Below are 12315 nucleotides of genomic sequence, written 5' to 3'. Positions count from 1 at the left end.
TTCTTTGTGAGGAATGTGCTCAGACTATTGGGATTTATTCATTTCTCCCTCTAAGTCTCGTTGTAATTGAACATCAACACAGGTGTTTGCTGGGTGGCTCCAGGGGATGAGGCCATCCTGGTTTGTTCTGTGGTTGCAGCATTTCTGGTATGACCAAAGCCAGTCCATTGCTCCCTTTTTGTGATGGTCAAGGTGAGCAGTGTAGGACCAGAGCAGCTGTTAGGGAGCACTCAGAGATAAAATCCTGAGGACCAGAAGGTGTGCTCTCTGTATTTGCTGGGGAGAGATGTGTTCTGCCAGTGCTGTTGCTAGGCTCCACTAGACCTGCATTAGGAAGGAACTCTTTATTTCCTCTCCTTTCTGACTTCCCATGTCATCTTGAAATTACAGTTCTCCCATTTAGCACTGAGAAGTGCTAGTGTTAGCATACTGTGCCCATATGGCAGGCAGGTTGGGAAGCTCCTTATTGCTCACTCCTTCCTGCAATTCACTGTGGCAAGGAGAGCCAGGCTTCTGTTGGGCTCTTATGTAACTCCACCAGAAGTCCAACTATTGGCACCCATTTAATTTGTTGGAAAACGTGGCACAGAGCCAAAAGCAGAGGGCTTTAAGGAAAAGAATCTTCTGGGGTGGGGAAGGAAACACACAAGCCCAAACTCTTGTTCAGGGATGTTTTCTTCTTGTACTTTTTGCAGCAAACTTTCCTCCTGCGATGACTTCTGTGCAGCTTTAGCAGACTGCTCCAGATGTTACAACTTATTCTTGGCCCTACTAAACCACCACCAGAAGCAGCAGGTCAGTTATGCCATCTCTTGAGTTTTATTATTCATTTCATTCAATGGATGAATCCTCTGCAGTGCCTAAGTATTGCTGTGTGTGTAAGAGTGTTTCCAGTGACCTCCTGTCATGTGTTTACCCAATAAACATGTTAAATAGCTGACAGCATTTCTAAGGGGTAAGCAAATGAAATGAAACAATTGGGATGAAAAACTCAAAGCAATGCAGAGGGCTGAGAGTTGATTGACTTGGCTGTCATTTGCATGTGTTAGAAACGGCCCTTTACTTAATAATTGTTTTTCTTTGCTTCACAAAAGGATGTTTGAAAACCAACAGTTTATTTGGATATTTCATCGTTGGAGGCTGTTGGGATTTCTCCTAGCCTTCCCCAGTTCTGGGCCCCTCAGCTCAGGAAAGATGTTGAGATGCTGGAAGGTGTCCAGAGAAGGGCAACAAAGCTGGGGAGGGGTCTGGAGCACAGCCCTGTGAGGAGAGGCTGAGGGAGCTGGGGTTGCTTAGCCTGGAGAAGAGGAGGCTCAGGGGAGACCTTCTTGCTCTCTGCAACTCCCTGAAGGGAGGTTGTAGCTAGGTGGGGTTGGTCTCTTCTCCCAGGCAAGCAGCACCAGAACAAGAGGACACAGTCTCAAGCTGTGCCAGGGGAAGTTTAGGCTGGATGTTAGGAAGAAATTCTTCCCAGAAAGAGAGGTTGCCCATTGGAATGTGCTGCCCAGGGAGGTGGTGGAGTCCCCATCACTGGAGGTGTTTAAAAGGGGATTGGACGTGGCACCTGAAGCCATGGTTTAGTCAGTCATGAGGTACTGAGTGACAGGTTGGACTTGATGATCTCTGATGTCTTTTCCAACCTTATTGATTCTATGCTAAGCTCCTGAGATAATGGCTTTGTGTCATAATGAGCTGCAGGCTCATCTATAAATTCCCATTGTTTGTTGTCAGGTAGTGTTGAGACTTCAGCTTCTAGTTAGTGGTCCTAAAAAAAACCCCTCTCTCTTTCCTCACCAGATTAGCATTGCTTTTTGTGTTGAGCTGTCAGTTGTTTTACCAAAACACAAATTAGTCAAGAAATAGCTTGTGTATTAAAAAAACACCCCAACAACACAACCCAAACCCAACCCTTAGTTATTATGTTGTGATGATTAGATATGCAGTGTCTTTAGAGTAATTATTTCTTATTGCAGCTTTTAAACAAGCATCCAACTGTCACTTGTCAGCTTAGTGAAGCCCTGCAGAAGGGAGAAGAGGGACACAGATAATGTAATGCAACTTGTTGTTGTTGTGGGTGCTGTAGTATATATACTAAACACTTGAGCTGTGAGGAGTGCAAATGTTTTTCCTGAGGTGTAGTTGGCACTGCTAATCTCTTTCTTTTAAAGTGCTGACAGCTACTGAGCTCCAGCCCGAGTTGGTATGTGCTGGAAGGAAAGCGAGGAGCAGCAGCGTGGAGTGACATTGTCTGCTGTGGGAAGAAGCAGAGAGGGAGGATAAATCAGTGTGATTGACTCAAAGCAGTAAAAAAGCCTCAGGATTAAAAACTGAGATGTTAAGAAAGGAGTGTGTGTGTGTGAGATGTTAAGGGAGAAGTGTGTCTCTGTGTTCCCAGAGCTGGACACCAGGTGTGGTAGTTTTAGGCTGTGCCTAGAAAACTTTCCACGGATCTTGAGCAGATCTTTTCCCAGGCAAGCAGTGGCAGAACAGGAGGACACAGTCTCAAGCTGTGCCAGGGGAAGTTCAGGCTCGAGGTGAGGAGAAAGTTCTTCACAGAGTTGTTGGAATGTGCTGCCCAGGGAGGAGGTGGAGTCCCTGTCCCTGGAGGTGTTCAAAAAAGGCTTGGATGTGGCACTTGGAGCCATGGTTTAGTTGTCAGGAGGTGTGAGGTATGAAATGATAGGTTGGACTTGGTGATCTCTGAGGTCTTTCCCAACCTGGCTGATTCTATGATTCTCTGAATTCTCAGGTTGCAAAGTCTGTGGGGTCAGGGCTCTTTTGTTGGCAGTGGTGGCAGTTACAAACATACTGGGGAAGAGAACAGAACTAGCAGTCAGACTTTTTCAAGTGCTTTCATAGCTGTGAGTTTTAAAATAAACATTAAATGCATGAAAAGAAAGCCTGGAAATAGGATGGATGACCACCTCCTAATGGCCTCTTCTCCTGCAGTGCATTCATCTGTGCGGGGGAAGGATGTTCTCTCTTTAATGACAAATACTCCCTGCTGTTAGTGTGGCAAAGCTTCCCTCTGCTCCTTCTTTCAAGTCCCTCAGCCAAGAACTTCTTCATTTGCTTTTGATACTTCCAGGCCATTCTGCACACAGATGCCCTCTTCCTTCTTCTTTAAATCAAGTTTCATTTTGGCTCAGTTTTTTCTGGGTTTGACCAGGAATTTTCACAGCCAGAATGTCACTTCAGGGTGAATCCTTCCTGTGTTTGAAAGAGGTTAGCTCCAGGATGGCAGGACTACTCTTCTTTTGCCTGTAAGTAGAATATCAGACCCTGCAAAGAAAACTCTCAGTTGTCTGCCAAGGGAACATAATAAAGCAGACATCCAAACTTAGAAATGAAGTGTAAATTAGAGTTGAATGCAAAGCAGTTCAGACTGCTGGGCAGGTGGTGGAGTTTTGACTCCCTGCACTGAAGTTTGTGTGCCATGGAAAGCACGCTTCATTCACGGCTGTAGATTCAATCAGAAGTCAGCTGCTGGGATCTGAACTATTTGGTTTCATACTGCTCTTCCCCTTTTGGATCCAGGCACCAAAGAGACTTAACAACAGGTACTTGGCCCAAGTGTACAAGCGCTGGAATGGACTCTCCTCCCCTTTTTTAGGTCTAGTTTTAGTTAGAAATTGCTGACCTGGTTGTCTTTCCTCTCCTCCTGATAAGTAAACCTGTACAACTTGTACCTCTGTTCATCATGTAGCTAGTGTAGGTACACTTTAATCACTGCTGTCATGGTCTGTGACTCAGCAACTACATTGCTGCAAGCACCTTGCCTATTCAGGCAGTGCAAGGGAATGGATTTTTAGGAGAGATGCAAAGGATCTTCCATGCCAGCAATCAAAAGTCTGTGTTCCAGTTGTCAGACAAATAGAGTTACATTCCCAGGGAGTATGTGATGCCATTGCCACCTTAAAAACAGAAATCTGTTTCTTCACAGATGGAAGTAAAGGGGGGGAGGGGAGGGATCAGTTCTCCTTCTCAAGCTTTTTGTTGATGGTTCATCAAATCTGTTTGTGCAAGTGAAGCTGTGTGGTCTCATCCGAGCAGGCTCTGGACAGCAAGCCTCACAGGAGGCTATCTATCTATTTATCTATCTATTTATCTATCTATTTATCTATCTATTTATCTATCTATTTATCTATCTATTTATCTATCTATTTATCTATCTATTTATCTATCTATTTATCTATCTATTTATCTATCTATTTATCTATCTATTTATCTATCTATTTATCTATCTATTTATCTATCTATTTATCTATCTATTTATCTATCTATTTATCTATCTATTTATCTATCTATCTATTCTATTTATCTATCTATTCTATTTATCTATCTATTCTATTTATCTATCTATTCTATTTATCTATCTATTCTATTTATCTATCTATTCTATTTATCTATTCTATTTATCTATTCTATTTATCTATCTATTTATCTATCTATTTATCTATCTATTCTATTTATCTATTCTATCTATTTATCTATCTACTTATCTATCCATCTCACAAAAGAATGCAAACCCTTGAGTATTCCCCTACCCATCAGAAGCTGTACCAGCTTTCCTCTTTGCCCCTGCTAGCCCACTGTTCCTTGGCAGGTGATGAAACTGCAGTGATGTGCTATTAAAACCGGATGTGCTTGGCTTAAAAAGAAGTTTGTTGGGGTGGTTTTTGGTGGTGGTGGTTTTCTTTCTTGCTCTCGAAGTTTGTTTTTGCCAGGCTGTAGGTGGAAAGCACAGCTGAGATCACACTTCTCAAAATACCAGTTGATTGCTGTAGGGTACCTGTTTGTCTGTGTGCTGATTGGGCAAGGCTGTTGCTGGGCTGATAGTGTTTTGACCAAAATTAGACAGTCAATATAAACGAGTCAAACTAGCCTGCCTGCCTTTTTTTTTCCTCCCTCCCCCCTTCCCCAGTTCTCTCTTCTGATTCATCAGTTGTTTGTTACAAATTCTGACAGCCTTTGTGAATTGAGGGTTGTGCCAGCAAAAGGTGAAAGCTCTTAGTGGTTAGTCTAGTAAGAATGCTCATAAAAATTTGTCTTGATGACCTTTAGATGTTTGCAAAAATATGATGTCTGGTTGAGGGAAAAAGTGTAAAGAGGTGGAAGTGTGTCCTTCAGAGTGGTTGTATGGAATACATGGATGCAAGACCCTGGGCCCCTCGGTTTAGGAAAGATGTTGAGTTGCTGGAAGGTGTCCAGAGAAGGGCAACAAAGCTGGGGAGGGGTCTGGAGCACAGCCCTGTGAGGAGAGGCTGAGGGAGCTGGGGTTGCTTCGCCTGGAGAAGAGGAGGCTCAGGGGAGACCTTATTGCTGTCTACAACTACCTGAAGGGAGGTTGTAGCCAGGTGGGGGTTGGTCTCTTCTCCCAGGCAAGCAGCACCAGAACAAGAGGACACAGTCTCAAGCTGTGCCAGGGGAAGTTTAGGCTGGAGGTGAGGAAGAAATTCTTCCCAGAAAGAGAGATTGGCCATCGGGATGTGCTGCCCAGGGAGGTGGTGGAGTCACCATCCCTGGAGGTGTTTAGGAAGAGCCTGGATGAGGCACTTGGTGCCATGGTTTAGTTGATTAGATGGTGCTGGGTGATATGTTGGACTCGATGAGCTCAAAGGTCTCTTCCAACCTGGTTAATTCTGTATCCTCAGTTAGGAGAATGCCTGTGCCTCATATTGAGGGAGAGCATTCATCCCCTTGACCCTGGGAGGATGTTAATACCCATGTCTTGTGACACTTAACAAAGGCATGGATGGAGAAGAGAAGACTGGGGGGGACCTCATTCAGGCTTATAAAGATGTGCAGGGCAGTGTGGGGAGGACAGAGCCAGGCTCTGCTCAGTGATGTCCAGCAGTAGGACAAGGGGCAGTGGGTGCAAGCTGGAGCAGAGGAGGTTGCATGTGAACGTAAGGAAGAAACTTTTTCACTGTGAGGGTGCTGGAGCCCTGGAACAGGCTGACCAGCGAGGCTGTGGCATCTCCTTCTCTGGAGACATTCAAAACCTACCTGGATGCCTTCTTTTGTGACCTGCCCTGGGTGATCCTGCTCCGGCAGCGGGTTTGGACTTTTAAGGTCCCCTCCAACCCTTACCATTCTGTCATTGCTGCTTACATATCTTTTTCCCTTGAGTGTGTGTACTTGATCAGGCTGGGCTGTGCCTGGTTAACTCCAGGGCTGATTCATTTTCCTGCAGGATTTGGTTGTCCGTGTCCTCTTCGTCCTTGGCAATTTAACAGCCAAGAATAACCAGGCCCGTGAGCAGCTCTTTAAAGCAAAAGGAAGTGTTAACACCTTGACATCACTGTTCCAAACATACCATGAACTTGATGTGAATGCACAGAAATGGTGCCATCAAAGAGAGGGGGAAGGAAGAAGCCACCCAAAGCATCCTTCAGCAGCAGAAGATGTGCTGATAAAACTGATAAGAGTGTTGGCCAACCTCTCCATTCATCCCAGCGCAGGAGCAGCTCTGGCAGCTGCCCATCCTGTTGTGGAGTTACTTATAACAGTGCTAGGTAAGAAAAATCTGTGTTTCCTTTGTTCAATCTGTAAGGAGAGTTTAGAGTGTTTCTCCTTGACCACTTCATCTAGGCTGAGCCGTAACTAAATCGCTGGTTCCACTGCTGGTGCTCATAAACTGGTTTAGGTAGGAAGCTCGTTGGAGACAGGGGAAGCATTGCTGCTTTGGTAATGACTTCTCAGTGTCTGGGGAAAGGTGTTGCAGGAGTATTCCAGGATCACAAGGGGGCCTACAAGAAAGCTGCTGAGGGACTTTTTAGGGTGTCAGGTAAGGATAGGACGGGGGGGGATGGAAATAGAAATGTGTAGATTCAGATTGGATGTGAGGAAGAAGTTCTTCCCCATGAGGCTGGTGAGACACTGGAACAGGCTGCCCAGAGAGGTGGGGGAAGCCTCATCCCTGGAGGTATTTAAGTCCAGGCTGGATGTGGCTCTGATAAACCTGATCTAGTGTGAAGTGTCCCTGCCCATGGCAGGGGGGGCTGGAACTGAATGATCCTTGAGGTCCCTTTTGACCCTAACAACTATGATTTATCAGCTTAACTTATGTCATAGAGAGCTTTTCACATGGATGGCACTAAAGACAAAGATAAGAACCACATTTAGTTTGGGGGTTCATGATTCTATTTGTCCATGATTCTATTTAATCCAGTGATCAGATTTGCAGAAATGCAAACAAATTCTATTTCAAATGCATTTGCCTGAGAGTCCACCCATGAGGGAAGTCTGTTCTGACCAGCTGCTACCTGGCTGTGTTGGGCTCTGTAAGGTTTGCAGGTTTTGTGGCTGTTCTGGATCAAGTATTCCTTTTGTTTGCAGCATCCATAACTTTCAGCTTCCTTGAAAAATAACCTCTCTTTTTTTTCCCCTCCACCTCCTTTTCAGATTTCCACCCTTTCTCTCTTGCAGGTGGAAGAGAGTGTCCCATTCCCTCCAAGTGGAGGCTTTAGGACTGCAGTTCTCTGACCACTTACTTGATCCTTTTGTAAATCTAATTATGGGCTAGAACTGGGCAGCCTGTTCTCCTGTAAGAGTTTGGCAGTGCCAAGACACATCTCAAAGCACTCAGAGTGTGATGAGAACATCAAATATTGTGTGAGGGCTATCAACAAGATTATCTGCAACAGCCTGACCCACCAGCCATGGGGAATCAGACAAGGCAGACTCACAGCTTTGTTCCTTCTCACTTCAGCCCTGGAGGAGCTTCCAGGGTTGGAACTGCCCTAATCATTGGATGAACACTTCTGAGCCTCAGCTTCTCTCTGCCACCCTCCCATTTTCTTGAGCACTGTCTCAGTTAATTTACAACAAAATGTTCTCTCTGCCTGTGAACTTACCCCTCTGTTGTTTCCTTCACTCTTGGTTTCTGAGGCCAGAAATCTCAGATGATATTGGCACACACAACTTCCCAGGAGTGCTGGGGTCATTTCACACTGCTCAACATTCTGTCAGGAGCCCTAAAAGAGAGAACCTTTCAAATACTTTAAAGAAGTTGGGTTGTGGTTTTGGTTTTTCCAGTGTTTCATGGCACCTGACATAGCCAGTCCTTAGTATCTCTCTCTCTGTCACTCTGGCATGTGAATTCTACTCCATTTCCTCTTAAATATCAGTAAGATGTCTTGACTAATTAGGTTTTAAACCATGTTGCCTGAGTCATGATGGTAAAGCTAACCTGGTGTTGCCATGTTTGGATCAGTCAGCTTCTGCCACGGGGTTGGAACCCACAACAGCTGTCTGTGCTGGTGGCCATGCAAACTGTGATTCAGTCTGGTTCTGAGCAGAATGCAGTGCTGAGTGACTCATCTGCATCTACACATGGGGGTTTTGCTGTTTGTTTACATATTTTTTTACTATCAGGATCCAAGTCAATAGATGACTGTGAGGAGTTGGTCATCAGCGCTGCGACGGCGATCAACAATTTGTCCTACTACCGACTGAAGAGTTCTGCTGTGCAGGACAGGAAGCTGCACATTGCTCAAAGTAAGGGCTTCTAAACTCTTTTCTCTTGTGCATCTTTTTGAAAGTGGAAGCTATCCTTGCTATGTTTTGACACTGCAGAAAAGACACTGCTTTGTGACACTCTGACACTGAAAAGGCATTGTTTTGTGCTATCGTATTGCAGGAATATGAAGTTCACGGGGGCTAAATTGTTCCCACAACAGTTTCTCATCCTTTCAGGACATAGTTCAATGACTTGTGTCCAGTTCTGGGCCCCTCAGCTCAGGAAAGATGTTGAGTTGCTGGAAGGTGCCCAGAGAAGGGCAACAAAGCTGGGGAGGGGTTTGGAGCACAGCCCTGTGAGGAGAGGCTGAGGGAGCTGGGGTTGCTGAGCCTGGAGAAGAGGAGGCTCAGGGGAGACCTTATTGCTCTCTGCAGCTCCCTGCAGGGAGGTTGTAGCCAGGTGGGGGTTGGTCTCTGCTCCCAGGCAACCACCAACAAAACAAGAGGACACAGTCTCAAGCTGTGCCAGGGGAGGTTTAGGCTGGATGTTAGGGAGAAGTTCTTCCCAGAGAGACTGGCCATTGGAATGTGCTGCCAGGGAGGTGGTGGAGTCACCACAACTGGAGGTGTTTAATAAGAGCCTGCATGAGGCACTTGGTGCCATGGTTTAGTTGATTAGATGGTGCTGGGTGATAGGTTGGACTCAATGATCTCAAAGGTCTTTTCCAACCTGGTTAATTCTCTTCTATTTGTCATATTTTCTGTTTAGCAGTTTTCCACAGACCTGTTCAAAATCCACATGCCTGAGCCAAAAGAGATTTTTACCTTTTACTTCTAAGCAGAGTATGCTCAGAAAGCCATGGATTTAATGTTTTTTTTTCTTCTTAATATCTTCTTCTAAGGTACTTTCTACTGCAAAGTCTGATTTATGTCTGTCTGTGGCAGCAGAAGAGTGTGTGTGACTGCCTCCCCTGACAGTGTGGACAGTAGTCATATCTTAGTGATGTGCAGGACTGAGTTGTGGGGACTCATTGTGTTAATGCTCTGCAAGAGAGGCTCTGCCTTCCATACCTTTCTAAAGGGAGAAGTCTTGGGGGAGAGGTGGTGCCTGAAGTTTGCACAAGGAGAATGAGGAGCAGGAAAAAACTCTTCTGGCTGTCAAGCCAAGTGCCCTGACTGGCAGCCATCATATTCTCTCTAGGCAACAGCTCTGCTCTTCTGTCACGAGGCATTTTGTCACCCATAAGCCATAATCTCTAATTGCTAGTTGGATAAATGTGGAAACAAATTGCTTCTCTGCCTGCCCCCTTTGCTCTCCCTCTCCTGTTTTTATTGTTGCTGTGTGAAACCAGTCCCAGCACCTTTCCCCTGCCTGCACTCAGGAGGGGGAAAACTTTCTGATGGAAAACCAGCAGGGTTCCTCCTCCAGGAGACACTTGGGGAACTGCTGTTTGAACATGCCTTGAACTTGTCTTAGAGAGGGATCTGAAGTGATTTTGTCTTGTACCAGTGTTGAAAGATGGAAGCAATGGGAATGAAGCCAACTTCTTTCCAGATGTGGTTTTCTTCCTGTTACTCTTTAGTATGTAGTAGAAGGGTTAAGGCTGGGCTGAGGGGAGCCCTTGGCTGGGCTGGTTTTAGTGGTTCACTAAGTACTCACAGAAGACTGAAAACCACTTCTGTACCATGGCTCCTTTGCCATGCACTGAAAACCTACCTGCTGGCAGCACTTCCTGGGAGCTGCAGAAGGTTTGTTCTGTCTGCTGAAGTTCTGTGCTAATCATATGTGAAACTGCCAAGGAGGGAAGCAGCAAGCAAGTGCTCCACACCAGGGCCAATATTAGGTGGCTGTTCAGGGAAAATGTGTTGGCTTGTTGTAGCAGCACTGGGAGAAAATAGAGCTAATGTCAAAATAATTTGAGTTTTAGGAGACATCCCACCTTAAGACCATCTGCTCAAGATCTAAATCAATTCTATATTGCAACATATATGTTAGCTTTTTTGCTTTGTCTTCCTGGATTTTCACATCAGCCCACTCAAAACTGTATAGCAAAACTCATTTGTTCCCTTGCATTGAGCCCCATGTTGGAGCTCTCTGTCTCCTCTTCAAAGCCCTGCACAACTTAGCTGTTGTTCTACCCATCAGCTCACCCCTTCACTGCAACCAGACAGAGAGCTGTTCCATTTATTCCATTTCTGGCTGTTGCTGCTTGCATTCTGACTGACATTTGATTGAATGATTAAAAAGCCAAGCACATGTTTGGGATACACAAGCAATTGCTTCTCTTTCCATTTCTCTGCAAACAAGCAGTGCTCTTAAAGCTGTTGATGAGCAACAATCTGGATGGAGCTGTGGAGGCTGTCAGAGTCTTTGGCAATCTGTCCCAGCATCACGAGATCTGTGACTTCATCCTACAGAAAAAGGGTGAGTTACTTTTTGTAGGAGTTCTGGGTTTAAATGTCCATGGCTCTAAAAAAGCAAGGTTGGTAATAAGGTCCTAAAAAAGCAAGGTTGGTAATAAGCTGCCTCAGTTAAAGGGCAGAAGGAATTGTCTCCCATGCTCTGCAAATTAGCAAATGTTAGACTCCAGCAGCAGTCATAAACACAGCAAGGACACAGAGCTGTTGGACTGAGTCCAGAGGAGGCCACAAAGATGAGCCAAGGGCTGGAGAACCTCTGCTGTGAGGATAGGTTGAGGGAGCTGGGGGTGGTCAGCCTGGAGAAGACTCAAGAGGGGACCTTAGAGCTGCCTTCCAATACCTCAAAGGGATCCTTCAGGAAGGCTGCAGAAGGACTTTTCATCAGGGTGTCTAGAGAATAGGACAAGGGGGTATGGTTTGAAGCTGAGGGAGGGTAAGGTTAGACCTGGATATGAGGAAGTTCTTCAGTACAAGGGTGCTGAGACTCTGGAATAGGTTGCCCAGAGAGACTGTGGATGCCTCCTCCCTGGGGATGTTCAAGGCCAAGTTGGATGGGACCTTGAGCAACCAGGTCTAGTTGAGAGGTGTCCCTGCCCACGGTGGGGAGGTTGGAGTAGATGATCTCTAAGGTCCCATCCAACCTAAACCATTCTGTAATCTCAGTTTCATTCCAGCAGAAATAGCAGAGTAGAAAGATCTGCCATGGGGCCTTCACCAGGGTACACACTGCAAAACCTTCGTTTTTCCTGCAGATTATGGTTTTGAAAGTCCTGCTCCCTCCTTCAGTTTCTCCAATCCTCCAGGTTAGCAGTGATGTGATACCAAAATGCAATCCAGCTGGATTATTCTTACTCAAGCTCACGGTCACAGATTTGTTTTGCTTGCCATCTTTGACAGCATGTTAGTACTCTGTAGCAGGGCTTAAAGGTGTTTGACTGCCTCAACAAAGAGAACTGCTCTTTGCCTCTGGGTGAAGCAGGATACAAGTCTTCTCAAGCCCTTTTGCTCTGGGTGTCTAAGGAGCTTTGAGGAAAAGTGCAACTCCTTACTATCCCCAGGAGGTGTGTCCTTAGTTTAATTAAACACCAGCTCACTCTACACTGTTGGGGTGTTTTGGTATCTCCCTGCCAGTGCTGAAAGTGAGTGATAAACAGTGTGCAGCCTCCTCTCTCAAGGGTGAACATGCCACATGGAGGAAAAGATATCTGCAAAGGGCAGCTGATGAGCTGTCTCAGTCAAAGGACTGAATTTTCCACCTAGGAGAGACTCTGGGGTGGTTGTGCCAAGCTCAGGAAGAGCTGGGAAGGTGCAAGATTGAGTCCCTCACTGGGGTTGCCTTCCACTGCCTACTGAGTTCAGCATCAGCAAGTGCTGGGAGGTGCTGCACATTCAGCATCTGCTTCTTGCCTGTCTCCTGCAGGAGCCCCAGGC

At 45.8% G+C, this 12315-nt stretch overlaps 1 protein-coding gene across 1 annotated transcript in view; it reads left to right on the top strand.

The window, feature by feature from the left end:
• ARMC2 (armadillo repeat containing 2) overlaps window positions 1-12315 on the top strand; it is a 52623-nt gene that overhangs the window by 24563 nt on the left and 15745 nt on the right. The window contains exons 12-15 of the mRNA XM_054174138.1: window positions 696-795; window positions 6197-6518; window positions 8380-8502; window positions 10775-10888. Coding sequence (XP_054030113.1) covers window positions 696-795; window positions 6197-6518; window positions 8380-8502; window positions 10775-10888 — 659 coding nt within the window. The remainder of the gene's footprint in view (window positions 1-695; window positions 796-6196; window positions 6519-8379; window positions 8503-10774; window positions 10889-12315) is intronic.

The sequence above is a fragment of the Dryobates pubescens genome, chromosome 28 (genome assembly GCF_014839835.1).
Source record: "Dryobates pubescens isolate bDryPub1 chromosome 28, bDryPub1.pri, whole genome shotgun sequence".
Classification (NCBI taxonomy): domain Eukaryota; kingdom Metazoa; phylum Chordata; class Aves; order Piciformes; family Picidae; genus Dryobates; species Dryobates pubescens.
Note: the sequence above shows the minus strand (reverse complement) of the source record. Positions and strands in the feature narration are given on the sequence as shown.